Here is a 27236-nt window from a genome sequence, read left to right as displayed (position 1 = left end):
AGATTCCCCATTATCTGATTACTGTCTGACTTACATAGACCTGGAGTTTCCCCATTATCTGATTACTGTCTGACTCATGTAGACCTGGAGTTTCCCCATTATCTGATTACTGTCTGACTCATGTAGACCTGGAGTTTCCCCATAATCTGATTACTGTCTGACTCCTGTAGACCTGGAGATTCCCCATTATCTGATTACTGTCTGACTCATGTAGACCTGGAGTTTCCCCATTATCTGATTACTGTCTGACTCATGTAGACCTGGAGTTTCCCCATTATCTGATTACTGTCTGACTCAAGTAGACCTGGAGTTTCCCCATTATCTGATTACTGTCTGACTCATGTAGACCTGGAGTTTCCCGATTATCTGATTACTGTCTGACTCATGTAGACCTGGAGTTTCCCCATAATCTGATTACTGTCTGACTCATGTAGACCTGGAGATTCCCCATTATCTGATTACTGTCTGACTTACATAGACCTGGAGTTTCCCCATTATCTGATTACTGTCTGACTCATGTAGACCTGGAGTTTCCCCATTATCTGATTACTGTCTGACTCATGTAGACCTGGAGTTTCCCCATTATCTGATTACTGTCTGACTCATGTAGACCTGGAGTTTCCCCATAATCTGATTACTGTCTGACTCCTGTAGACCTGGAGATTCCCCATTATCTGATTACTGTCTGACTCATGTAGACCTGGAGTTTCCCCATTATCTGATTACTGTCTAACTCATGTAGACCTGGAGTTTCCCCATTATCTGATTACTGTCTGACTCACGTAGACCTGGAGTTTCCCCATTATCTGATTACTGTCTGACTCATGTAGACCTGGAGTTTCCCCATAATCTGATTACTGTCTGACTCATGTAGACCTGGAGTTTCCCCATTATCTGATTACTGTCTGACTCACGTAGACCTGGAGTTTCCCCATTATCTGATTACTGTCTGACTCACGTAGACCTGGAGTTTCCCCATTATCTGATTACTGTCTGACTCATGTAGACCTGGAGTTTCCCCATAATCTGATTACTGTCTGACTCATGTAGACCTGGAGATTCCCCATTATCTGATTACTGTCTGACTTACATAGACCTGGAGTTTCCCCATTATCTGATTACTGTCTGACTCATGTAGACCTGGAGTTTCCCCATTATCTGATTACTGTCTGACTCATGTAGACCTGGAGTTTCCCCATAATCTGATTACTGTCTGACTCCTGTAGACCTGGAGATTCCCCATTATCTGATTACTGTCTGACTCATGTAGACCTGGAGTTTCCCCATTATCTGATTACTGTCTGACTCATGTAGACCTGGAGTTTTCCCATTATCTGATTACTTAAGGGCATGTAAACATGTTGATTGGATTACTGACAAAATGAGAGTTTCTGCAGTAATCAGATTATTCAGTGCATGTAAACACACTCTATTTGTTTCACTGCCAGTTTTAATGACTTTCTACTTATATTTCGCAGCTACACTTCCTTTCAGACCCACAGCGCTGAGTGGTCTTCTCACAGTGGAAGGATGGCAAAATTTAAAACGAACTGAGCAGATATGATCTGGAAAAGAAACATGTTAATGCTAAGTGTAAACGAGCTCTGAAAGACAACAGATAAAATACATACGTTTGGTCCAGGTGGGCCCACAGGTCCCCCACCTCCTTTCAGTCCATGTGGACCCTATAAGACAAAAAATACATGATCAATCATCAACCAGTCAGAGAGTTTCATATTTCTAATGTTAATACTGCCAAATACACGATAACAAGTTAATATCCTAGAATGTTGATTAGAATATTGATTTGATAGACTGATATTGATTGATTATGATAATTAATATTAATATTTATATGTTTTGTAGGTTTTTAAGTCCTTTTCAATTTTATTCATACACCAAAGTGTCTGAGGTGTGAGAGTGAGTCGTGTCTTGAGTCTCTGAGGTGCTAGTCTAAGTTAAGTCTTGAGTCACTGGGGTTTAAGTCTGAGTCAAGTCTCAAGTCTTTGAGGTGCAAGTCCAAGTCTTGAGTCTCTGATGTGCCAGTCAGAGTCGAGCCTTCAGTCTCTTTTGAGTCGAGTTTTGAGGCTCTGGGGTGCCAGTCAGAGTCGAGATTTCAGTCTCTGAGGTGCGAGTCATTGTGTCTGAGTCGAGTCTCGAGTCACTGGGGTTTGAGTCCGATTTGAGTCTCGAGTCTCTGAGATGCCAGCCCGAGTCGAGTCTTGAAGCTCTGGAGGGCCAGTCAGAGTTGAGAGTTCAGTCTCTGAGGTGCGAGTCGTCTGTGTCTGAGTCGAGTCTCGAGTCACTGGGGTTTGAGTCCGATTTGACCTATCACGCCATCTATCACTGATCATCTCCTGTCTAGTGTTCCCACTAATGAAAATTAGGTAGTGTGGTTACCATGGCGCCTGGTACCCCTCGACTGCCGCGGAAACCTTTCAGCCCGGCTGGCCCATTCTTTCCAGAAGCACCTGTGGATCCAGGATCTCCCTGATGACAGAAATACATATTCATCAGGAGGGAAGATGTTAAATAAGCTGAAGATACTGAACATGGCGAACATGCAGATTTCTGACCTTTGCCCCCTCTTTGCCTGCAGCTCCAGGTAGACCCTGCTCTCCAGGTGGTCCTGCAGACCCTGGGTGACCTCTTTCTCCCATTGGGCCAGTCTCCCCTGTGTTGCCCTAGAAACAATCATTCTCAGCCAATCAGAGAAGAGATTAACACGTTGTTTATGTCTTAAAAAAGACCTCTTTATATATTCAATCATCACTGACTCATTGCTCACTGAAACAGACGTTAATTAACAGCAGCTTAAAAAGTTACTAATAGTTTGTTAATATCATTAATAACCGTATAATATCAATAACACAATTATTTTAATTATTAATTATTTATTTATAGATATATGTCGATAAAATTACTTTTAACAGTGAAAACTGAATCATTAAGTTGATTCACAACTAATAAATGATAAATTCAAAATTGAATTGAAACTGAGACAAAGTAAAAGTTACTTACAAGCCAAGTTACAAGATAAAATGTCTTTAGCTAACTGACAAAAAACCCATATAGCGCTGAGCTAAACCCACTAGCTTGATGCTTATACAGCTAGTTACCACGGTGACCTGGTTCTGTTTACAGATCTGCTAAGCTACAAACATCCGTATACAAATATTAAAGTATCCCAACAATAAAGATCATTTATATTTTTATTTATTTCCTTATTTCTATCATGTCAGGGTGTTATAAGCATTCGTATTTATCCATAAGTCACTTGGGGTGCAGGAATAAAGGGGACAGCAAAACAAGAAAGAAGCAGTTAAGAAAAATGAGTAAAATATTTCTGAAGGTGTGTGACGGCAAAGTCGGGGTTTAGACACAAGGCCAGTCCCATTTAAGAAGATTAGGGTAAACATAAACACAACCACCTGAACAGGTGAGCTCACCTGTGGCCCCACCACACCTGAGGGTCCTGGAGGTCCAGTCTTTCCTTGAAAACCCTGAGAAGAGGACGAGACCGCTTTAGTGGCCAGCCTGCAGCTTGGTGGACACAGAATAGATGGCCAGAACAAAAATAAACTCGATGCAGCAGTAAAACGGTAATGGTAGCGTCACCGAATGAGGGCGTTTATATAAATATTTACTTCTATGTTAACAAAAATGGGTCAATCCCAAAATATAATGGTGTTTACGGATGACGTGGAGTCTATAGAGAATATTTGGTCTGCAGTGTTTTCAGCTGTTTGAAGCCGTCAGTGCTGAGTGGATCAATACTGACAAAGTGAAAGGCTCTCTCACTAACTAAATACTGTGGTGTACTGAATATTAATGAAATATTGAGTATCTAAATACTGTGATGTTCTGAATATTAATGAAATATTGAGTAGCTAAATACTGTGATGTACTGAATATTAGCGAAATATTGAGTAATTAAATACTGTGATGTTCTGAATATTAATGAAATATTGAGTAGCTAAATACTGTGGTGTAGTGAATATTAGTAAATATTGAGTAGCTAAATACTGTGATGTACTAAATATTAGCAAAATGTTGAGTAATTAAATACTGTGGTATACTGAATATCAGTAAATATTGAGTAGCTAAATACTGTGATGTACTAAATATTAGCAAAATGTTGAGTAATTAAATACTGTGGTGTACTGAATATTAGTAAATATTGAGTAGCTAAATACTGTGATGTACTGAATACTAGCAAAATGTTGAGTAATTAAATACTGTGATGTTCTGAATATTAATGAAATATTGAGTGGCTAAATACTGTGGTGTTCTGAATATTAATGAAATATTGAGTGGCTAAATACTGTGGTGTTCTGAATATTAGTAAATATTGTGTAGCTAAATACTGTGGTGTACTGAATATTAGCGAAATATTGAGTAGCTAAATACTGTGGTGTTCTGAATATTAGTAAATATTGAGTAGCTAAATACTGTGGTCTACTGAATATTAGCGAAATGTTGAGTAATTAAATACTGTGATGTTCTGAATATTAATGAAATATTGAGTAAGTAAATACTGTGGTGTACTGAATATTAGCGAATATTGAGTAAGTAAATACAGTGGTATGTCATTATTGAGAAAATATGTTCACATCTAATGTAATTGCGTGATATCTTTCATCTTTACTTTACCATTTAACCATTCATTAAACAATATTTAACACAGCTTTATTGGTCAGAACACTTTTTTAATACTTTATTTTATGTGTGATATTTGCTCAAACTCACTGGTTCCCCCCGCTGGCCTGGATGACCTGGTAGACCATCTTTCCCACCAGGACCCTGGACAAAAACAAGAAACACCCTTGATCACATGACCATACTGCCTCAGAGCAGAGTACATTTAAACACTAGACAGTGTAGATGGAAAATAAGCCTTGGTGTGAACATTTTGTTGTGTTATCGTCTTGTTTCTGTAAAATGTGTATTATTTTATGTAACTGTGTGTTCAACGAAATTTCACTTACAGCTGATCCTTTCGGCCCAATCTCTCCGATACGACCCTGAGGCCCTTGAGGACCCTGAAAAATACAACCTCAGTCAGACACAATCCACCTTAACAGCAATAGATCCACAATGAAGACTTCCTAACTCTGAAATCTGCAGTGTATCCGGAATAACAGCTCCTAACTTCTTAATCTCATCATCAACTCCTGATAAGAAAACAGCATCACACAAACATACTAACTAGACTAAACCTTCCTGTCCTAACTTTAGGTTGAACCCCAGCAGGGTCCTAACTTCTGTTTAAGGTCCGTTTCTCTGGTTTTGAGGCGGCTGTGTCAGGTGGCGTAGTTCACTACCAGCATAATGAGCTCCATTTATTTCTACTGTAAAACGATGTTTTTCTCTTCTAACTCTGCGTTTTAAACATCTAAACAATACCTTATGGTAGCTGTCTAACTAATTATCCTACATTTCTAACATTATTTGCAAAAAGAAAGCCAACCACCACGCAAAAGCTGACCTATCCAGCGAAAGCTGACCACCAAGTGAAAGTTAACCACCAAGCGAATGCGATTGTATTATTGAGTGTATAATTTTTAGCCAGCTATATGTATGTGTTGCAGGGGTGCTTACTCTTTCTCCTGCTGGTCCTGGGGGTCCATCGTGCCCAGAAGACCCCTTTAAGACAAACAAACAGAGGTCAATGCAGGTAATTTACTTTTATGTTAGACCCATTCATGACTTTTATGCTGCCACCATATGACAGTTTATTGGTGTGGAAAGTGCAGTTGGTAAAGTTTTAACCTGTGTGTAAGTAGCAGAGTAAGAAAAACACATTCCGTACATTTTTGATTTTGTTATTATTTTCATTATATGATGCAAATGAAATGTCAGGTAAAAATGACTGTAATGCCTGGTGTTGACCTTTTCTCCTGCCTTTCCTGTGGGTCCTCTTGCGCCTCTGGCTCCACGAGCACCCTGAATGAGATCACATACACACAGTCTAGTCGTGTCACTCAAAGATTATTTCTAAAGCAATTTTTACAACAGGTGTTGCCAAAAAGCAGCTTTACAAGAATTCCATATCCAAGCCTGGAAAAGAGCTAGCCAACGGCAACAGTTGCAGAGAGAGGTTTGTGCACCCCAGGCAAATTCCCCAGTCAAATTCTTTGTTTTCGTTGATTTTCTAAGCAGAAATAAAGTACCGCTCTACAAACAACACGCTTAAATTTGGTGTAACAATGGAACCAATGCAGGACGCATTCGCTAGTGGTGTTACGCTTGACACTGAGTAGACAGTAGGTATCGTTATATTACTAATTACCTTTTTTTCTTCAAAATTCATTAATTCATTCATTAAAATCACTACAGGAGTGGTCACCAACCCTCTTCCTGGAGGAGGATTGGTCACCAACTCTCTTCCTGGAGGAGGAGTGGTCACCAACCCTCTTCCTCCAGGAAGAGTGGTCACCAACCCTCTTCCTCCAGGAGGATTTTTCACCAACCTTCTTCCTGGAGGAGTGCTCACAAACCCTCTTCCTGGAGGAGGGTTGGTCAACAACCATCTTCTTGGAAGAGGAGTGGTCACCAACCCTCTTCCTCCAGGAGGGGTGGTCACCAACCCTCTTTCTGGAGGAGGAGTGGTCACCAACCCTTTTCCTCCAGGAGGAGTGGTCACCAACCCTCTTCCTGGAGGAGGAGTGGTCACCAACCCTCTTCCTGGAGGAGGATTGGTCACCAACCCTTCTTCCTGGAGATCTACTTTCCTGCAGAGTTTAGTTCCAAAAAGCATGGCGGGGTGGGGGGCAGTCATGGGCTGGAAGTTAGGGAACCAGCCTTGTGACTGGAAGGTTGCCGGCTCAATCCCCTGAACCGACAGTATGTGATTGAATGCCCTTGAGCAAGACACCTAACCCCCAGTCGCTCCCCGGGTGCTGTGGACAGGTCTGTACCATAACCTTTGCACAGGCCACGTTTTACGCTTTTTTTTTAGTACATAAAATTGAACAAATAATAATAATTGTGTATTTAATAATAACTGTGTTCTAAAACAAGCAAAAGTGTGTCTCTGAAGAGGGGGAGTTAATTTATTTACACTTAGAAAATTGACAACTACATGGACTTTTCCCACGGGGTGCAAACTGTTGCATACGACTGTGTATTAAGTAAGATGCATGCTGGATGTGGACACTCACATTAGGGCCCCTTTGTCCTGCAGTGCCCGCCTGCCCTGGAGGTCCCTGAGTAAAACAAAAAAACAAACAAATAAAATCAAACAACAGATCAACAGCGTCCAGTCTACGAGCAACAGCGTCCAGTCTACGAACAACAGCGTCCAGTCTACGAACAGAGGAACAGAGGCACACAGAAGGTCAAACTGAAAGACTTCATTTAAAAGGTTGATATCTCTTTTAAAACTCATACAGATCATTCTTATCATCCTTTGTTCAAAGTCTTGTAGCTGTTTAAACTCTAGTAATGTCTGACCTTCCTTCCTTTCTCTCCTGGAACTCCCACAGCTCCTGGAAAGCCGTCCGTACCCTGACAACAGCATCATAACAACACACACAGTTACACACACAATAACAACATTCGTATTTCAGACACTGTCGATATGGTTTTACATCGTCATTGACTCACCTTTGGCCCTTGACGTCCTGGATATCCAGGCAGACCTGGAACACCGAGTTTACCCTGAGAGCGAGAGAGAGAGAGAGAGAGATGAATATATAGTCAAACATTGTGGCGTCATGGAGATGAAGCCTTGGCTCTATTATCAGAAGGTGACACTACAGCTGTCTGTGGCTGGGATAGTCCACTCTTTCTCGGTGGGCAAGAGGCCCCCCTCTCCCCCGTGATAGAACTGGTGGTCAGCGTTCTCCTCCGAGCGCGTTCAGCTGTCCAGTGACGCTGCGTTAGCAGCAGTTTGTAAAGACGCAGTGGAGCTTCACAGATCTCAGAAGAAGCCTGTGTTTGCCTTTGTCCTCCTAGCGCAGGTCGTATCATGTGACTGGCAAAGTCCTAACTAGTGGGTGGAATTCGAAGCAACTAAATTTGTGAGCAAATTGGAAAAAAGTCACTGGGGCAGTTGTGGGCGAGGCAACCAGCTTTTTGACCAGAAGTTTTTCTGTTTTGTTTTTCTTTTTTTGGCAAATTGAAAAGGAGGCAAAAATCATGATGAACGGACCAACAGAATGACTGGGAAACACACCTGGTTCCATTAACCTCCACTGTAAATTCAGAACATTTTTTCTTCTCCTGTAAAGTTGGAGCTTTTTGGACATACAAGGTTTTGTCCCAGCAGCCACCATTTGTAACATATATAATTCAACTGACATATATTAGTAATATTAATGAAAATAATACCTGTTTTTATCTGTATAGCATGTTATTATTGCAACTTGTGTACATGTACATAGATGGAATGACAGTAAAAGCCTCTTGATTAAATGCATTGTCGTTTTCAAAACTGTTGAGAAGGTAATAAACTCCAGATGGAGCAGAAAAACAGAAAGCTGCTCCTCTACTTTTCGTTTTCCTCTGAGAACTTCCTGCACTAGAACAGCTGTAACATCAGATTTGGATAAGGGTACTGAAGCATTTAGAGAACAGGTTGTTCAGTTTTAGAGGAAAAGGGTGACCAGTGCAGCGATACGAGAACGCAATCTTATTCGCTTCTTTATGTGAGGCTATAGTCTAATACGCGTCATGATGATCATGAGAAGTGTTGGTAGTTTTACCTTTTCTCCAGCGATGCCAGCAGGTCCCGGGTCTCCCTGGGGTCCAGACTGACCCTTTGGGCCTTCAGGGCCATCCTCACCGCGCGTCCCTGTGGGACCGGAGTCTCCCTACAGAAAGAAACACTCACCTTAACATGGTTTGTACGTGGTTGTATGTGATACAGGTTTGCATATTCATGTCTGTAAGTTTATCGTCCAGAAATGAAGCGTTATGAGTTGTTACGTTGTCTCCCTTGACGCCCATTTCTCCTTTCGCTCCTGGAAACCCGTCTTCACCCTAAAACACAAGCCCATAAACCATAAATCCATAATAGACAAAGAGCTGGACTTAAAAACAAAGCTGAAAGATAAATGTCATTGAAATTTTAATAAACTTATTACATTTTAATCTATAAACCGACTGACCTTGTCCGTACCTCAGTCCATGTTTATAGATAACAGTATGAAATACAGTGTCAGGAACAACGTAATCAAGTCTGATAGTAACTGGTGGGGTATAAGCTTCCATTAGCTTTTACTTGTAGCCCTACTTTAGTACATTTAGGTAAAGAAGGAAAACATTAGTGCTTTTTTATTTGGTGAACTCTTGTTTAAGCTCACCTTCTCTCCTTTGCTGCCTTTCAGACCTCGCAGCCCATCAGCACCCTGGTGAAAATTATTCCATTAATCAGAGAGAACGCAAACTCAGAGGAAATAACAGATAACGCAACAATAGAGAAGATTTACTTTCACGCCTCTGGCTCCTGGATATCCAACAGGTCCCTGCACTCCTGCCGAACCCTGCAGCCAAAAAACAACACACTACTACTCCAACACACACAAACAAAACACTGCCCCAAAACAAACACCACCACAAATCAACGTCGGCTTCGGGTCAAATCACAGATAAACGATGTCAGCCTAGCAAACACACAGACACTCACCGGCAGGCCTTTCTCTCCTGGTGGTCCTTCTCTCCCTGGGTGGCCCTAACAAAAACAACAAAAGAAGAAAAGTTTTGCATGTTACTATAGCAACTATGGCCACTTTATTAGAAACACCCACCTTGTGCTTCCACTCACTGGCCACTTTATTAGAAATACCCACCTTGTGCTTCCACTAACTGGCCACTTTATTAGAAACACCCACCTTGTGCTTCCACTCACTGGCCACTTTATTAGAAACACCCACCTTGTGCTTCCACTCTCTGGCCACTGTATTAGAAACACCCACCTTGTGCTTCCACTCACTGACTATTCCTTTCATTGCTTTTAAGATTAGAGTAAGAGCTGCAGTAGTGTAAGAGTGAAGAGAACTGCCACTCAGTAGTGTCTTGCAGCTTTGTCAGACACCAGAAGGTGCTCCTAAACGTAATCAAAATTAATGGGCTCTTATGGAGCTTTTGTGCAAAACAGCTGATGGTGAATGCTTAATAATTTTATACTGAAAAAAACTCATTTGTTAAACACAAAATAAAATGTTTCAACATTGCTATTAAATTCTTGAGCTTTCTGGACTCCAGTTAGAAAGAGGTAAGTGACATGATTATATATTGTTCTTGAGTCCAATGGCAGAGGGGAAGAAACTGTTCCTGTGGCGGGAGGTTCTGGTCCGAATGGACCGAAGCCTCCTGCCCGAGGGGAGTAGATCAAATAGTCCGTGTGCGGGGTGAGAAGGGTCTGCTATAATACGATCCGCTCTCCCCACAGTTCTGGAGATGTACAGGTCTTGGAGAGATGGGAGGCTGCAGCCTATCACCTTCTCAGTGGAGCGCACAATGCGCTGCAGCCTTTGTCTGTCCCTGGCAGTGGCCCCAGTATACCACACTGTGATGGAGGAGCTGAGGATGGACTCGATGATGGCCGTGTAGAACTGTACCATCAGCTGGGCCGGCAGTTTGGCTTTCCTCAGCTGCCGCAGAAAGTACATGCAGAAAGTACATCCAAGGGAGTCCGGTAAAAACCGCTCCACGTTCATAATCTGGTCCGCCAGAGCACGCTCAGCTTCGTGCACATCGGCACTCGGTGGAATGTAAATAGCAGCCAGAATAAATGAAGAAAACTCACGTGGGGCGTAGAACGGCTTACAGTTAATGAAAATGTATTCCAGAGAAGGAGAGCAGTGTTGGGAAATCACTGTCACATCGGAGCACCAGGCGTTGTTGATCTAGAAACAGACTCCTCCACCTTTCATTTTACCTCCGGCAAGTTCCCGTTGTCTGTCCGCGCGGAGGAGCTGGAATCCCTCAAGATGGAGCACACAGTTTGGGGTCTGTGTGTTCAACCATGTCTCGGTGAAGCACAACACACTAGAGGAGGAAAAGTCGCTATTTCTTCTCATCAGCAGCGCTATCTCGTCCATTTTATTGGAGAGTGAGCGGACGTTGGAGAGGAAAATCCCAGGTAGGGATTTCTAACTATTAACCAACCAATCAGCATTCAATGCCAACCAATCTGCACTCAGTAGCAGTAATGCCAACCATTTCACATTGCTAATGGAATATTTCCCTCTACTTCCAAAATTAAAGTAAAATTCCACATAATTGGCTAAAAGCATATTTTTTTTTCATTTTTAGCCTTGTAGCTTTATCCATTTAGACTCTCTCTGCTGCCCTCTTGTGTTCTGCTGTCATAGTTTTAGTAATAGGAAGTAGCCAGACTCCCATTAACCCTCTCAGGTAGACAATCTCATAACTATATGTTATATATCAAAGAATGAATCTCCTCCGACTTGTTGACCAATCAGAGGCTATGAAGCTGTGTTCCTTACTTGTCGATCCATCAGAGGCTGTATTCCTGACTTGTTGACCAATCAGAGGCTATGAAGCTTTGTTCCTGACTTACCAACCAATCAAAAGCTGTGTTCCTGACTTACCAACCAATCAGAGGCTGTATTCCTGACTTGTCAACCAATCAGAGGCTGTATTCCTGACTTGTCGACCAATCAGAGGCTATGAAGCTGTGTTCCTGACTTACCAACCAATCAGAAGCTGTGTTCCTGACTTACCAACCAATCAGAGGCTGTGTTCCTGACTTACCAACCAATGAGAAGCTGTGTTCCTGACTTGTCAACCAATCACAGGCTATGAAGCTGTGTTCCTGATTTACCAACCAATCAGAGGCTGTATTCCTGACTTGTCGAACAATCAGAGGCTATGAAGCTGTGTTCCTGACTTACCAACCAATCAGAAGCTGTGTTCCTGACTTACCAACCAATCAGAGGCTGTGTTCCTGACTTAATAACCAATGAGAAGCTGTGTTCCTGACTTGCACAAGTAATGTAAACTTTGTTGACCAACCACATCAAGTCCTGAAAGTCTCCTTACTAAATGTCTGCTCACTCACAAACAAGTCTTTTATCATAGCTAAATTAATTGAAGATTACTGTCTGGACTTCCTTTTTCTAACAGAGACTTGGCTTGATGGTAACGGAGCAATAGTACTAAATGAAGCTTCTCCTTCCAATTTTAACTATTTTAATGTCTCTAGAGTAAATAAGAGAGGTGGTGGTGTTGCTTGTTTTTACCATAAAGCATTCTGCTGTAAGCAGATCTCACTAGGGGAACAATCTACCTTTGAATATCTAGCAGTACAACTGAACAGTACTTATCCAGTTCTATTGATTGTTATATACCATCCTCCCAGACTACATACAGACTTTCTTGAAGATTTTGCAGAAATGCTTTCTAGGATTTTAATTGATTTTGATTATGTTTTAATTACTGGGGATTTTAATATTCACATGGATATACCCACAAATCCAGTCACTTCAGAATTCATGAGGATGCTTAACTCTTTTGGTCTCACACAACATGTATCAGGTCCAACTCATAGCTCACGGCCACACCTTAGATTTGATCATCTCTAAACGCATAGATGTTAATAATACTGAAATTACTGATGTTGCAATCTCTGATCATTTTGGTGTATTTTTCAATATGTCATTATCTATTAGAACACTCTGTGAAAAGCGCACAATAACCAAGCGTTATCTCAGTGCTGGCAGTGCCGTGGCCTTCACAGACATGATACAGTCCCTCCCTCCCCTCTCAGAAAATGCGAATGAGTTAGTTGAAACATTCATACACAGAGTTAGGAGCTGTATTGATGTTGTGGCACCAAAAGTAACTAAAACTATTTCTGGAAGAATTAAGATGCCCTGGAGAAACACTACATCTATTATAAAACTCAGGCAAGACTGCAGGCAGGCTGAGAGACGTTGGCGAAGGTCAAAATTGGTAGTACATTTTGATATCTATAAAACAACATTACAGACTTACAACAGTGAAGTGAAATCAGCACGGAAAAACTATTACTCTACCTTAATCGACTCAACCAGTAATAACTCAGCTGCCCTGTTCAGAAGTATAGATCGGCTAGTAAACCCCACCTCCCATGTCTTCCCTGAATCCGTTTCAGTTGAAAAATGTGATGAGTTTGCAATATTTTTTAGGGACAAGATTACTAATTTAAGGCAGAATATAGCAACAAGCACTAATAGACTACCAGCCCTGATATCAGTTAGTCATCCTAACTGTAATATGTCTTACTTCAAGGAAGTTGACATGGTAACACTATTTGACGTGATTTCATCACTTAAATCCTCTACATGTGAACTGGACCCTCTACCAACATGCTTTTTCAAGCAGGTTCTGAGCTCATTATCTAATGAAGTTCTAATGATTGTTAATCAGTCTTTGCAACTGGGAGAATTCCCTAATATTCTTAAAACTGCAGTGGTTAAACCACTACTAAAGAACAGAAATCTTGATCCCACATTTCTCAATAATTATCGACCTATATCTAACCTTCCTTTTCTTAGCAAAATCATTGAAAAAAGTTGTGTCAACCCAGTTGAATGATTATGTTAAAATAAACCAAATAAATGACACTTTTCAGTCCGGTTTCAGAGCTCTCCATAGCACTGAAACAGCACTAGTTAGGGTAGTAAATGACCTGAGATTGAATAAAGATGCAGGCAAACTCTCAGTCCTTTTTCTCCTAGATTTAAGCGCTGCTTTTGACACTGTTGATCATGAAATACTTATTGATCGACTACAGAGCTGGGTAGGCCTTAGTGGCTTAGTCTTAGACTGGTTTAGATCGTATCTAACTGGGCGCGATTACTATGTTGCATTAGGTACCTCTTCCTCCACACGTCAAAAAATAACTTGTGGCGTCCCCCAAGGATCAATTCTTGGGCCTTTACTGTTCAACCTATATATGCTTCCATTACCGCATATCATTAACAAACATGGTATTAGTTATCATCAATATGCAGATGACACTCAACTTTACATTTCTTTAGAACCTAAAGCCCTAAAATCAATTAGCACACTGTTTGAGTGCATAGGTGATATACAGACATGGATGTCAGACAATTTTCTGCAATTAAATAAAGAGAAGACAGAGGTTCTTGTTATTGGCAGTGATTCACAAAAGAATGATGTTCAGACTTATTTAAATCAAATGAATCTGAAGGCCAAACAATGTGTTAAGAACTTGGGCGTCACTTTTGATAATGAGCTCAGCTTTAAATCACACATCATGACTACATGCAAGACAGCTTATTTTCACCTTAGAAACATCGCTAAGGTCCGAGATATGCTCTCTCCTGCTGATAGTGAAAAACTTGTCCATGCATTTATCACATCAAGGTTAGATTATTGCAACGCTGTTTTATCTGCTCTCCCAAAGAGCTCTATCTCTCACCTACAGCGAGTTCAGAATGCTGCTGCAAGGGTCTTGACCCGGAGAAGAAAGAGAGATCATATTACACCTGCACTCCACTCACTGCACTGGTTACCTGTCAGTTTTAGAATAGATTTTAAGGTTCTGGTGATGGTTTTTAAATGTCTTCATGGTCTTGCTCCTCTTTACCTCAGTGAAATGATGGTGAGATATGTTCCTGTCAGGTCTCTCAGGTCCTCAAACAGTAATCTACTGGTGATTCCTAAAACCCGGTTAAAGATTGGCGAGGGTGCTTTTAGCCACTACGGCCCAAAGCTTTGGAACTCTCTTCCTGAGGAGCTAAGAGGCATTACATCCCTGTACAGCTTCAAGAGTAATCTTAAAACCTTTCTGTTTAGATCTGCTTTTAGTTAAGAAACTTTTGTCTGTTCTATCTCTTTCATTTTATCTTTTTCAGTTTATTTCATTATTTTATTTTGTTTCCTTCTATCTTTATTTCTTTTAATGTGTTTTGCTTATCTTTGTTTTCTTTTTATTTATTCTGTAAAGCACTTTGAGTTGCATGTATGTATGAAAGGTGCTATACAAATAAAGATTATTATTATTATTATTATTATTATTATAATCAGAGGCTATGAAGCTGTGTTCCTGACTTACCAACCAAACAGAAGTTGTGTTCCTGGTTTGTTGACTGGTCAGAGGCTGTGTTCCTGACTTACTTGCCAATCAGAGGCTGTGTTCCTGACTTACAAACCAATCAGAGGCTGTGTTCCTAACTTGTCGACCAATCAGAGGCTGTGTTCCTAACTTACAAACCAATCAGAGGCTGTGTTCCTAACTTGTTGACCCATCAGATGCTGTGTTCCTGACTTGTTGACCAATCAGAAGCAGTGTTCCTGACTTACCAACCAAACAGAGGCTGTGTTGCTGACTTGTTCACTGATCAAAGGCTGTGTTCTTTACTTGCTGACTAATCAGAGGCTGTGTTCCTGACTTGTTGACCAATCAGACAATCTGTTCCTGACTTAGCAACCAAACAGAGGCTGCGTTCCTGACTTGTTGACCAGTCAGAGGCTGTGTTACTGACTCCTTGACTGATCAGAGGCTGTGTTGCTCACTTGTCGACCATTCAGAGGCTGTATTCCTGACTCGTTGGCCAATCAGAGGTTGTGTTCATGACTTGTTGACCAAACAGAGGCTGTATTTCTGACCTGTTGACAAGCTTGGCTGTGTTCATGACCTACCAATCAATCAGAGGCTGTGTTCCTGACTTATCAACCAATCAGAGACTGTGTCCATGACTTGGTGACCAATCATAGGTTGTGTCTCTGACTTGTCAACCAATCAGAGGCAGTATTCCTGACTTGTCGACCAATCGGATGCTATGTTCCTGACTCGACACCCATTTAGAGGCTGTGTTCCTGACTTGTCAGTGGAACAATCCTACCCATCTTAACAGGTTCAGATCTTATTCAATCAAATCAGCTGCTTTCATTCTCTTTTACGATGCGAGTGTGCTGCAGCATTATTTGCATTAATATTCTAACATGTACCATGAACCTGCAGACTGGAGATTGCTGTGAGTTTGGGGTAAGACTGGGATACAGCAGTTCTGAGTATGCAGTGTAAGTTTGTGCCTCACCGGTGGGCCATCAGTTCCAGGTAGTCCCCTCATTCCTTTCTTTCCTGATGGACCCTGAAAGATTCAGCAATAAAGCAAGTGTACACATAAACGTGTTTTACTCATATTTAATTAATTGCTGATTCAGTTTAGCATTTTGGTAAACAAACACCAAAATCGATGTACCTTATCTCCTGGTAATCCGACTGCCCCCTGAGGACCCGGAAAACCCTGAAAAACACAGAGGAGATTAAATAACTTTTGGGTTAGAGTAACCAAATGAAGATCAGAATTGCTCAGGCTGCGGTTCTTTGTGGAATTGAAAGCTGAAAGTCCAGATGACCAAACTGAAGCTCTTATTTAGGACAAATTATTAGAACCAGTTTTTGGACAAGACAATCAGTGAATTGTGAAGAAGCCATTAAGAATCCTGAAGAAGGTGGGGCATTCTGAAGAAACGGTACGCATTTATGGGTATGACACAGGAATCAGAACCTACTGCTACTAATAATAATGACATGTATAGTTAAGGAAAGTGGTCAGCGCCCCCTGCTGTTTCCAATTAAAACATGGGCTAACAATGAATTGGCACATTTTATGGCAACATTACTCGAGCATGCTGCAACATAACAGCCCCCACATTAAATTATATTTCACACTGTATTGTGCTAAATGATTAACCGCCAGTAAAAGATAGACAGCATGTTCCATGGAGTGCCACCATTAGTTTGTTACTGTTTGATAAGTGAATAAAAATGACTTAGAGGAGCACTGTGTAAGATTTAGTGTCATCTACTGGTGAAGTTGCACATTGCACCCACCTGAATCTCCCTCCCTCACCGCTTACTTTCCAAGCGTGTAGTAGAACCTATGATGGCTGTAAGGTTTTCTGGCATTTTGTGTCCCAATTTCGTTTGGCTTCTTCTTGTTTTCATCAATCTGAGCTACAGCGCCACCAAATTCAAGCTACCACTTAAATAAGCAATAAACGCCCTCTAGAGTTTAGAGTTTAGTTTGCCTGTTCTTGGCTACTGTAGAAACATGACGGCCTCTGTTGAAAGAGGAGCTGCTACCTATGTAGATTTGAAGGGCTCATTCTAAACTAATGACAACACAATGATTCATAGTTACAGGTGTTTATACACTAATGAACACAATTTTGTAAAATACATTCCATTTCTGATAATAGATCTCCCGAACACACTCCACTCACCATTGTAGTTATATGGTATAGCCAAATATTCTGCTGTTACATATTCGTACCTGATGCTTGTATGTTTCCACAATTGCTGTTCACAAAAGTTACAGCTTTAAGTGATTTTCAGTCAATTTTCAAAAAAATTCCTAGAAAGAAATGAATGATGATTCAAAATGTTTTAAAAGCTACCAGCAGTTGGCACAGATCTGCACTTTCCCTCCACTCAGAGCAGAGCATGTGACCTTCCTGTAGTAACTGTGTGTAAGGGTGTATTCTGGGATGTAAGTGTGTGTGTACCAGAAATCCTGGGTTCCCTTGTTGTCCTGGAGCTCCAGGCTCACCTGGTGTCCCCTGTAAGGAACAGGAATTTACATAAGCCATCTCTATTATTAAAAAAATATATATAACACTGAGTGAAGGAATTAATAACCATAATATGCAGAATTTTGTCATTGACATATCAAACACAAGTCAAACAGTTGGTAAGAATAAAAAATGTGCAGAAACGAAACGATGAAATAAACATTCCACAGATTCTCATTAGGCTGAATGAATAACCGACTCTAAATGTAGGTATTGTGATATAAACCGAGTCTGTTCTACAGTTTCTCATTAGACTGAATGAATAACCGACTGTAAATGTAGGTATTGTGATATAAACCGAGTCCGTTCTACAGTTTCTCATTAGGCTGAATGAATAACCGACTCTAAATGTAGGTATTGTGATATAAACCGAGTCCGTTCTACAGTTTCTCATTAGACTGAATGAATAACCGGCTCTAAATGTAGGTATTGTGATATAAACCGAGTCCGTTCTACAGTTTCTCATTAGACTGAATGAATAACCGACTCTAAATGTAGGTATTGTGATATAAACCGAGTCCGTTCTACAGTTTCTCATTAGACTGAATGAATAACCGACTCTAAATGTAGGTATTGTGGTATAAACCGAGTCCGTTCTACAGTTTCTCTTTAGGCTGAATGAATAACCGACTCTAAATGTAGGTATTGTGATATAAACCGAGTCCGTTCTACAATTTCTCGTTAGGCTGAATGATTAACCGACTGTAAATGTAGGTATTGTGATATAAACCGAGTCTGTTCTACAGTTTCTCATTAGGCTGAATGAATAACCGACTCTAAATGTAGGTATTGTGATATAAACCGAGTCCGTTCTACAGTTTCTCATTAGGCTGAATGAATAACCGGCTCTAAATGTAGGTATTGTGATATAAACCGAGACTGTTCTACAGTTTCTCATTAGACTGAATGAATAACCGGCTCTAAATGTAGGTATTGTGATATAAACCGAGTCTGTTCTACAGTTTCTCATTAGAATGAATGAATAACCGACTCTAAATGTAGGTATTGTGATATAAACCGAGTCTGTTCTACAGTTTCTCATTAGACTGAATGATTAACCGACTGTAAATGTAGGTATTGTGATATAAACCGAGTCCGTTCTACAGTTTCTCATTAGACTGAATGAATAACCGACTCTAAATGTAGGTATTGTGATATAAACCAAGTCTGTTCTATGGTTTCTCATTAGGTCAGTTGAATAACCAGGTCTAAGTGTAGGAATCGGGAACCATGCAGCAGCAATGATTTCAGAAGATGCACCATAAATTAAATATTAGCACATAAATATATTTAACAAGACTGTATCCACTAAGAGCGATGATACCCACCCTGTTTCCCTTTGCACCCTGAACTCCGTCGACCCCACGGCTCCCCTGAGAAAGGTGAAGGATTACACAGAAATCTTCTTGTAATGTCATATTTTTTCATTTTTCTGTTTTATAGCGACAGTACTGGATTGAACAGAATGATATTTGTGTATGTGTGTTACCCACAGTAAGTCCTGGAGGTCCAGGAAGTCCTCTTGGCCCAGTCAAACCCTGCAAACCCTGCAGTAAACAAAGAAGTAAACACATCAACAAACAATTAAACACAAACACATTCACTATTCTACTGCTGCCATTATAAACTTCTGCTGTCATTATACACTATATTGTAGCGTCGGCCCAAAGGGGGACGGCGCTACTTCCCATGAGCCCCTGCGGCTCCGGTATTGGTTCCTGTTATGTGTAATGTTGGCGCATGTATTTATTAGTTATGTGTTTGGTTATGTGTGTTATGTAGCTTGAGTCCTCCCTTATCGGTTTATGTAGTTGTACTGTATAAGTTGTCACCTGCCGTGTGCGTGTGTTGTATTGTTGTTGATGCCATTCCCTCGTGTGCTGTGTGGGTGACAGGTCCATTTACCCATTTGGGTGATTACGTTGCTAAGGCATCGAATTAAAAAGAGCCTTTTTCTGTCAAAATGGATCGGTTCACTGTCTCTCCCTCCTCCACCACGCCACAATATGGACAAAGGTATTGGGACACCTCCACATTACAGCCACAGGAAGCTCTAACAGTTTCCACTCTTCTGGGAAGATTCCTACAAGATGTTGGACAGTGTCTGTGGGAATTTCTGCCCATTCATCCAGAAGAGCATTTGTGAGGTCAGACACTGATGTAGGCTGAGATGGTCTAGCTCACAATCTCTGTTCTAGTCCATCCCAAAGGTGTTTGATGTGGTTGAGGTCAGGACTCTGTGAAGGTCAGTCAAGTTCTTCCACACCAAACTCACCCAGCCATGACTTTATGGAGCTGCTTTGTGCACGGGGGCTCAGTCATGCTGGAACAGGAAAGGTTCTTCCCAAAAGTGCACAATTGTCCAGAATGTTTTGGTGCTGAAGCTTTAAGATTCCCTTCACTGGAACCAAGGGTTCTAAACCAACCCTTGAAAAACAGCCCCTATATCATTATCCCTCCTCCACCAAACACAGCTGGCACAGTGCAGTCAGGCAGGTAATGTTCTCCTGGCGTTTGCCAAATCTATAGCTGCAGTTGTAATCTACTGCTGGCATTATATTTTATATATAATCTAATCTACTGCTTTTATCATTTCCTCCTGCCATTAAATCTGTAGCTGCCACTATTATCTACTGCTGCCAGTAAAAACTGAGTTTAGTCCGTCTGATCTACTGTGATTGTTTCATAAACAGAGTAAATACACACAGGTTCTCCTGGCTGGCCTCTTGGTCCTGGCTGACCATCTGAACCCTGTGGAGAAAACACAAAAACAATATAATAATGTTATATAATGTTTTATTATATGAACAACTGTCATATAATGTCTTACTTTTTCTCCAGTCTCCCCTGGTGGACCAGCAGGTCCTCGTCTTCCCTGCTCTCCCTGCAAGAACACATCAGTACAACACTCACCACAGGATACTACACCTCATTTCATAAATACATCAACATGTGGCATTAGAACACATAGCAGCTGCTGGTGTAATCTTCTGCTGCCACCACAACCCACTTTAGCCGTGAAGTCTCCACATGCTGGTAAAGCTAAAGCTGCCTTTATAATCCAGCTTTGCTGTTATATCTGCAGCTGGTATTAGAATTTTTTGCATTAACAAAACAACAATGCCAACAATTCCATGGCTGCAATTATAAATTATTACTGCTGTTATAATTTATTACCATGACCATCTGCTGCTGCTCTACTGTTATCATTTTAATATACACAATTTAATTTCTTACTGCTTTTTTAATCTCTTCTGCTATTCTAATGTACTGCTGTTTTTATAACCTACTGCTGCCCTAATAATCTACTACTGGCATTACAATCTATGGCATTCATCATTACCCACTGCTGCCGTTATAATCGCCATCTGAAATTATAATCTATGGCATTCATCATAATCCACTGCTGCCGTTATAATCTCCATCTGAAATTACAATCTACAGCATTCATTATAATCTGCTGCTGCCATTATAGTCTCCATATGAAATTATAATCTATGGCATTCATCATAATCCACTGCTGCCGTTATATCTCCATCTGAAATTACAATCTACAGCATTCATTCTGCTGCTGCCATTATAATCTCCATCTGAAATGATAATCTATGGCATTCATCATAATCTACTGCTGCCATTATAGTCTCCATCTGAAATGATAATCTATGGCATTCATCATAATCCACTGCTGCCGTTATAGTCTCCACCTAAAATTATAATCTATGGCATTCATCATAATCCACTGCTGCCGTTATAATCTCCATCTGAAATTACAATCTACAACATTCATTATAATCTGCTGCTGCCGTTATAATCTCCATCTGAAATGATAATCTATGGCATTCATTATAATCTACTGCTGCCGTTATAGTCTCCATCTGAAATTATAATCTATGGCATTCATCATAATCTACTGCTGTTGTTACAGTCTCCACCTAAAATTATAATCTATGGCATTCATCATAATCCACTGCTGCCGTTATAGTCTCCTGCTGATTGTAATTGAAATTGTAATCTGTCACTGCAATAAGATGCTGTGATTATAACACTGCTGTCGTTAAAATGGTCTACTATCCAATTTATAATCTCCTGCTGTCATCAGTCATGACCATCATCAACACTCTCTTGGCGTGGTTTCTCTTACTCTGTGGCCTTTGTTTCCAGGGAGACCGGGCAAGCCATCAAACCCCCTGTCACCCTGCGAGAGGATAGAGAGAGAGAGAGAGAGATGATCGGTTGCCTATACGGCTTCTTTAAGGATTAGCAGTTCAGTGAGAGACTGAATGGAAGAGTGGGTCTTTAACTGTTAACTGCAAGTGCTTCTTTAATGCTGAGGTTGCATGCGGGGTCTCATAGCAGAAGCCCATCATCTGCTATAATGTAAACACAGCCTGTACAAACTGATCTAGGAACACAGCAGGTCACCCGAGTCTGAGATTAGGATTAATACTGAGCTCATAGGTTCATATTCAGTTTGATGACTTTGATACAGCACCGTGCCAAAGTCAGAGATTAACAGCCATTAAATACGAGTAAATTCATCTTTCATCGCAAAGGACATATCTAACAGGACATTACTCAGAAGCCTCATCAGCTGTGTGGGTCAGTGAGTCTCTCTTCGACTTCATTCCAGCTTCCGTTCTTCTCAGGAGCCTCACTTTTAGCCCCTCAGAGAATCTGCAGACACGCCTCCAATGCTCAGTCTGAGAAGCTGTTTGATGATCAAACCCATTCAGTGGTGTTGAGGTCTGGACTCTGGGGTGGTCAGTCCATCGTCCAGCTTCTTTGTTTGGTGTGTCCGTCTCCTTTTCTCAGTGAGGTTCTTCTTGATCAGCTACACGTCCTTTCAGACCCACAGCGCTGAGTGGTCTTCTCACAGTGGAAGGATGGACAGAAACACCTGTGGATGTTTTCAGATCTGAAGCAGCTTGATCTTCTCCTCTCTCTCAGAGATCAAAGCTTTCAGTGCTGTTTATCTGATGGGGGCAGTTTTGGGGTCGACCAGCTCTTCCAGGTGGTTGTTAGGAGCTACAGCTTCTCTGGAGCTTTTAATCAGTTTTTGAGCTTGTTTCTTGTGGCATTATAGATAATCTGATATCTAATCTTCTGACAAACATCTAATAAAAAAATGAATAATTTGTACTGAATCGCTGTTTTGACTGCAAATGAAATAAACAAGCAGGGTCTCTGACTTTGGCACCATGCTGTAATACAGTAGTTTCTCCACAGGTGTAGGTGTGACGTACTTTAACTCCTGTCTCTCCTGGTTCTCCTCGACTACCATCTGTGCCGTCACGCCCCTGATAACACACAAAAACAGATATGAGTCAATTATCGTAATTAATATGAGTAAACTTGACAGTATTTAGTGAAGTAGTTGATGTATGTGTCTCACCCTTTTGCCGGGCTTTCCGCTTGGTCCTGAAATGCCAGGCAATCCACGAGGACCCTGAGAGAGAGAGAGAGAGAGAGAGAGAGAGAGAGAGAGAGAGAGAGAGAGAGAGAAAGAAAGAGAGAGATACAGAGAAAGAGAGAGAGAGAGAGAGAGTGAGAGAGAGATACAGAGAGAGAGACAGAGAAAGAGAAAGAGTGAGAGAGACAGAGAAGAGAGAGACATAGAGAGAAAGAGCAACAGAGAGAGAGACAGAGAGAGAGAGACAGAGGAGAGAGACAGAGAGAGAGAAACAAGGAGAGAGAGAGAGAAAGAGAGACAGACAGAGAGAGAGATACAGAGAGAGAGAGAGAAAGAGTGAGAGAGACAGACAGACAGAGAGAGAGAGACAGAGAGAAAGAGAGACAGAGAGAAAGAGAGACAGAGAGAGAGAAAGAGAGTGAGAGAGAGAGACAGAGAAGAGAGAGAGACAGAGAAGAGAGAGAGAGAGAGAAAGAGAGACAGAGGTAGAGAGACAGAGAGAGAGAGAGAGACAAGGAGAGAGAGAGAGAGAGAGAGAGAGAAAGAGAGACAGAGAGAGAGAGAGACAGAGAAGAGAGAGAGAGAGAGAAAGAGAGACAGAAATAGAGAGACAGAGAGAGAGAGAGAGAGAGAGACAAGGAGAGAGAGAGAGAGAGAGAGAGACAGACAGACAGAGAGAGAGAGATACAGACATGGAGAGAGAGAGACAGAGAAGAGAGAGAGAGACAGACAGAGAGAGAGAGACAGAGAGACACAGAGAGACAGAGAAAGAGAGTGAGAGAGAGAGAGACAGAGAAGAGAGAGAGACAGAGAAGAGAGACAGAGAGAAAGAGAGAGAAACAAGGAGAGAGAGAAAGAGAGACAGACAGACAGAGAAAGAGAGAGATGTTTTTACTTGAGAGTATTCCAAAAAATGTGATAACTAGCAGTGGAATAAACATGATCATCACTGTTAGAATAAACCTTAAAACTTAAATTAGCTCTACAGATGAAACCAAAACATGTGGTTAATTTTAAATGTAAACAAATGTAACAGGACGGTTTCTACATTTGGTCCATTTGTCTTAAAATTTTGAAACAGTGTGAGCTGCACCTGCAGTTTCAAATTATGTTTTGAAAAAGAAAGTTTAAAAAATGCAGACACAAGGTTTTAATATAATCATATAATATCAAAACATTTTGAAAATGATCAAAAATGGCACTTTCATTTTTAATCCAAAAGAGACAAAAACAAATATTAAAGAGGATAAAGAAGTGTCAAAATCTAACACTGTACAAATAAACTGATAGTAATAATAAACATGAAAATCTGACTGAAAGCACAGACTCGATCAGGTTGAGCATCAGATCAACAGTGAACATATCTGCGACACACTGTAGTCTACTAATCATTTTAGCACATTTTCTTCTATCAGAGACAGACAAAAGTGTAGTTTTTTATTCCCTTGTAGTTTTTTTATGTTTCGTATGTTTATTTAAAAATTTTCTGTTTAATTTTTGGCCAAATATTTTCATTTCGGTTTTATTTTCAGCTCTTCAGACTTTTTAAATTTCAGTGAACATATCTGTCCAGTAATGTGAAGTAGCTGTAAACAGCGCCCCCTACCGGTGGCCCAGGCAGGCCGCTGTCCCCTTTCAGTCCTGTCGGCCCCGTCAGACCCTGAAAAAAACACAGACAGCATGGAAACACATGTCAGAGTCATCTAGACTGGATCGCCAGGGGTCGCCGAGGGGGCTGCAGTGCCCCCTATTTCAGGATTGGATCTGCTAAATATAATAATAATAATACGTTCTGAATAATGATTTGGGTGTAGTCTAGAGACATATTGTGCTTGTTTTAGAGCAGAGCTTGTATTTTTATATTGTTAAAATCTGCAGTAGCTGCACTGTTTAACACTAGAATGACTAAAGCTACGAAAATTTTCATAAGGGAAAGCAGCCTTCCTGTAGCCCACTCCCCTGCTGTGAAGCAATTAACGCGTATTGTCTTGGTAATGATAAGGAATGCATGGGAAGCACCAACTGACCTCAGTGATAAGGGGTACAACCACAGAGATGAGGGGTATCACTTCAGGGGTACCATACCAGTGTCAAGGGGTACCACCCCAGAGACAACAGGTACCACCCCAGTGATGAGGGGTACTATCCCAGTGATGAGGGGTACCACCCAAAAGATGAGGGGTACCACCCCAGTGATGAGGAGTACCACCCCAAAAATGAGGAGTACGACCTCAGTGAGATGGGGTACGACCCAAGAGATGAATGGTCTCACCTAAGTGATGAGGAATACCAGTGTACCATACCAGTGTCAAGGGGTACCACCCCAGAGACAACAGGTACCACCCCAGTGATGAGGGGTACCACCCCAGTGATGAGGAGTACCACCCCAGTGATGACGGGTACCACCCAAAAGATGAGGGGTACCACCCCAGAGATGAGGAGTACAACTTCAGTGATAAGGGGTATGACCACAGAGATGAGGGGTATCACTTCAGGGGTATCATACCAGTGTCAAGGGGTACCACCCCAGGGACAACAGGTACCAACCCAGTGATGAGGGGTACCACCCAAAAGATGAGAGGTATGACACCAGAGTTGAGGACTACAACCTCAGTGATGAGGGGTACCACTCTAATGACAAGGGGTACCACCCCAGTGATGAGGGGTACCACCCAAAAGATGAGGGGTACCACCCCAGAGATGAGAAGTACGACCTCAGTGATAAGGGGTACAACTCCAGAGATGAGGGGTATCACTTCACGTTTACCATACCAGTGTCAAGGGGTACCATCCCAGGGACAACAGGTACAACCCCAGTGATGAGGGGGTACCATCCCAGTGATGAGGGGGTACCATCCCAGTGATGAGGGGTACCACCCCAGAGATGAGGAGTATGACCTCAGTGATAAGGGGTACAACCCCAGACATGTGGGGTATCACTTCAGGGGTACTAAACCAGTGTCAAGGGGTACCATCCCAGGGACAACAGGTACCACCCCAGTGATGAGGGGTACCACCCCAGTGATAAAGGGGTACCATACCTGTGTCAAGGGGTTCCACCCCAGGCACAACGGGTACCACCCTAGTGATGAGGGGTACCATCCCAGTGATGAGGGGTGCCATACCCGTGTTAAGGGGTTCCACCCCAGGCACAACGGGTACCACACTAGTGATGAGAGGTACCATTCCAGGGACAGTTTAGTGCCTTTTTTCTGAGACTTTTTAATTACATGCAATTCTCATATGGATTCTCTATTGTTTTGTATTATCAATAGTACCACATGACCAAAAGATTAAATAACATGATAAAAACACACTTTTTAGTGAACTTATGGACTTTTTACATAACACACTAAATGGTTATCTCAAAAGAAACAGTGACAATTAAAAATCATTTGGCAAAATTTCAAAAGAAAGGTTTGATTTACATACAGCCTGTCTAGTGTAGTTCAGTACAAATGATCAGGCTAGTTCATACAATTCAGTACAGAATTCAGACACTAGACGGCAGTGCTGCATGCAAAATCACTGTAATAGCCCTTTAGTGCAGTGTGTGGTTACAGCAGTGTAGAGTTTACAGCAGGGCCAACACGTTTGTTTTGTTGGAGGTCTTCTTAGGTGCGTAGCCCCCTTATAGAATTTAATTAAAAACATATATAAACATCTAAGAAAAAAAAGTGTTTTCTGACAGCAACGATACGTTGCTCTCTCATTTGGGTGTGAGGGGTGGGCTTTGGGAAATTTTCTGGTGGGCGGTGCTGGTTTAGGGTCTACTTGGTTTAAAGCAGTTTGGGTTGAACACTCACCAGCGGTCCTGGACGTCCAGTTAGTCCTAATGGTCCTGGAGGCCCTTTCAGAGCAAGCTGAGACAAACAAGTAAATGACATTTTTCATTAGCTTCGTAAGACCTGGCTTCCTTTTCTTATATCCTGTCCCAAAAGGATTCCTGTGTTGTGGAAGTTTCTGGAAGGTAATCTAAAGAACAACATTGTTGTCGTTTACTATTTCTGTGTTGTTGGAAGATGTCTTGCCTTGGCGTGCTGTAGGATGGCCTGAGCCTGAGCTTCTTGAGCTGAAACGACTGGCACCTTCTGACCATCTCCACCAGACTGGAACTGGGAGAGACAGAGAAATGTTGTATTGTAATAAAATCTTAGACGTGAAATATTTAGGACACTGGCTGTTTTAACTGACCTGTTCGGTTCCAGTCAGACTGTACTTTGTACCAGTCTGCAAATATCCCCTGGTATTTGGGGGTCCCATGTGT

The 27236-nt window shown here is 41.5% G+C and overlaps 1 protein-coding gene across 1 annotated transcript in view; it reads right to left on the bottom strand.

Moving 5' to 3' along the window:
- The window catches only part of col5a3b (collagen, type V, alpha 3b), a 116840-nt gene that overhangs the window by 37803 nt on the left and 51801 nt on the right, over positions 1-27236 (bottom strand). The window contains exons 12-40 of the mRNA XM_037543190.1: positions 27001-27084; positions 26776-26832; positions 24576-24629; positions 22952-23005; positions 22803-22856; positions 21701-21754; positions 20390-20443; positions 20266-20310; positions 19053-19106; positions 18888-18932; positions 17494-17547; positions 16185-16229; positions 16020-16073; positions 9632-9676; positions 9435-9488; positions 9309-9353; positions 8932-8985; positions 8709-8816; positions 7609-7662; positions 7456-7509; positions 7164-7208; positions 5893-5946; positions 5602-5646; positions 4989-5042; positions 4750-4803; positions 3450-3503; positions 2577-2684; positions 2401-2490; positions 1632-1685 (exon numbers count right to left, since the gene is read on the bottom strand). Coding sequence (XP_037399087.1) covers positions 1632-1685; positions 2401-2490; positions 2577-2684; positions 3450-3503; positions 4750-4803; positions 4989-5042; positions 5602-5646; positions 5893-5946; positions 7164-7208; positions 7456-7509; positions 7609-7662; positions 8709-8816; positions 8932-8985; positions 9309-9353; positions 9435-9488; positions 9632-9676; positions 16020-16073; positions 16185-16229; positions 17494-17547; positions 18888-18932; positions 19053-19106; positions 20266-20310; positions 20390-20443; positions 21701-21754; positions 22803-22856; positions 22952-23005; positions 24576-24629; positions 26776-26832; positions 27001-27084 — 1680 coding nt within the window. The remainder of the gene's footprint in view (positions 1-1631; positions 1686-2400; positions 2491-2576; positions 2685-3449; positions 3504-4749; positions 4804-4988; positions 5043-5601; positions 5647-5892; positions 5947-7163; positions 7209-7455; positions 7510-7608; positions 7663-8708; positions 8817-8931; positions 8986-9308; positions 9354-9434; positions 9489-9631; positions 9677-16019; positions 16074-16184; positions 16230-17493; positions 17548-18887; positions 18933-19052; positions 19107-20265; positions 20311-20389; positions 20444-21700; positions 21755-22802; positions 22857-22951; positions 23006-24575; positions 24630-26775; positions 26833-27000; positions 27085-27236) is intronic.

Source organism: Pygocentrus nattereri, chromosome 12 (assembly GCF_015220715.1).
Source record: "Pygocentrus nattereri isolate fPygNat1 chromosome 12, fPygNat1.pri, whole genome shotgun sequence".
Classification (NCBI taxonomy): Eukaryota; Metazoa; Chordata; class Actinopteri; order Characiformes; family Serrasalmidae; genus Pygocentrus; species Pygocentrus nattereri.
The sequence above is the reverse complement of the archived record's forward strand: the minus strand, read 5'-3'. Positions and strand labels throughout refer to the sequence as shown.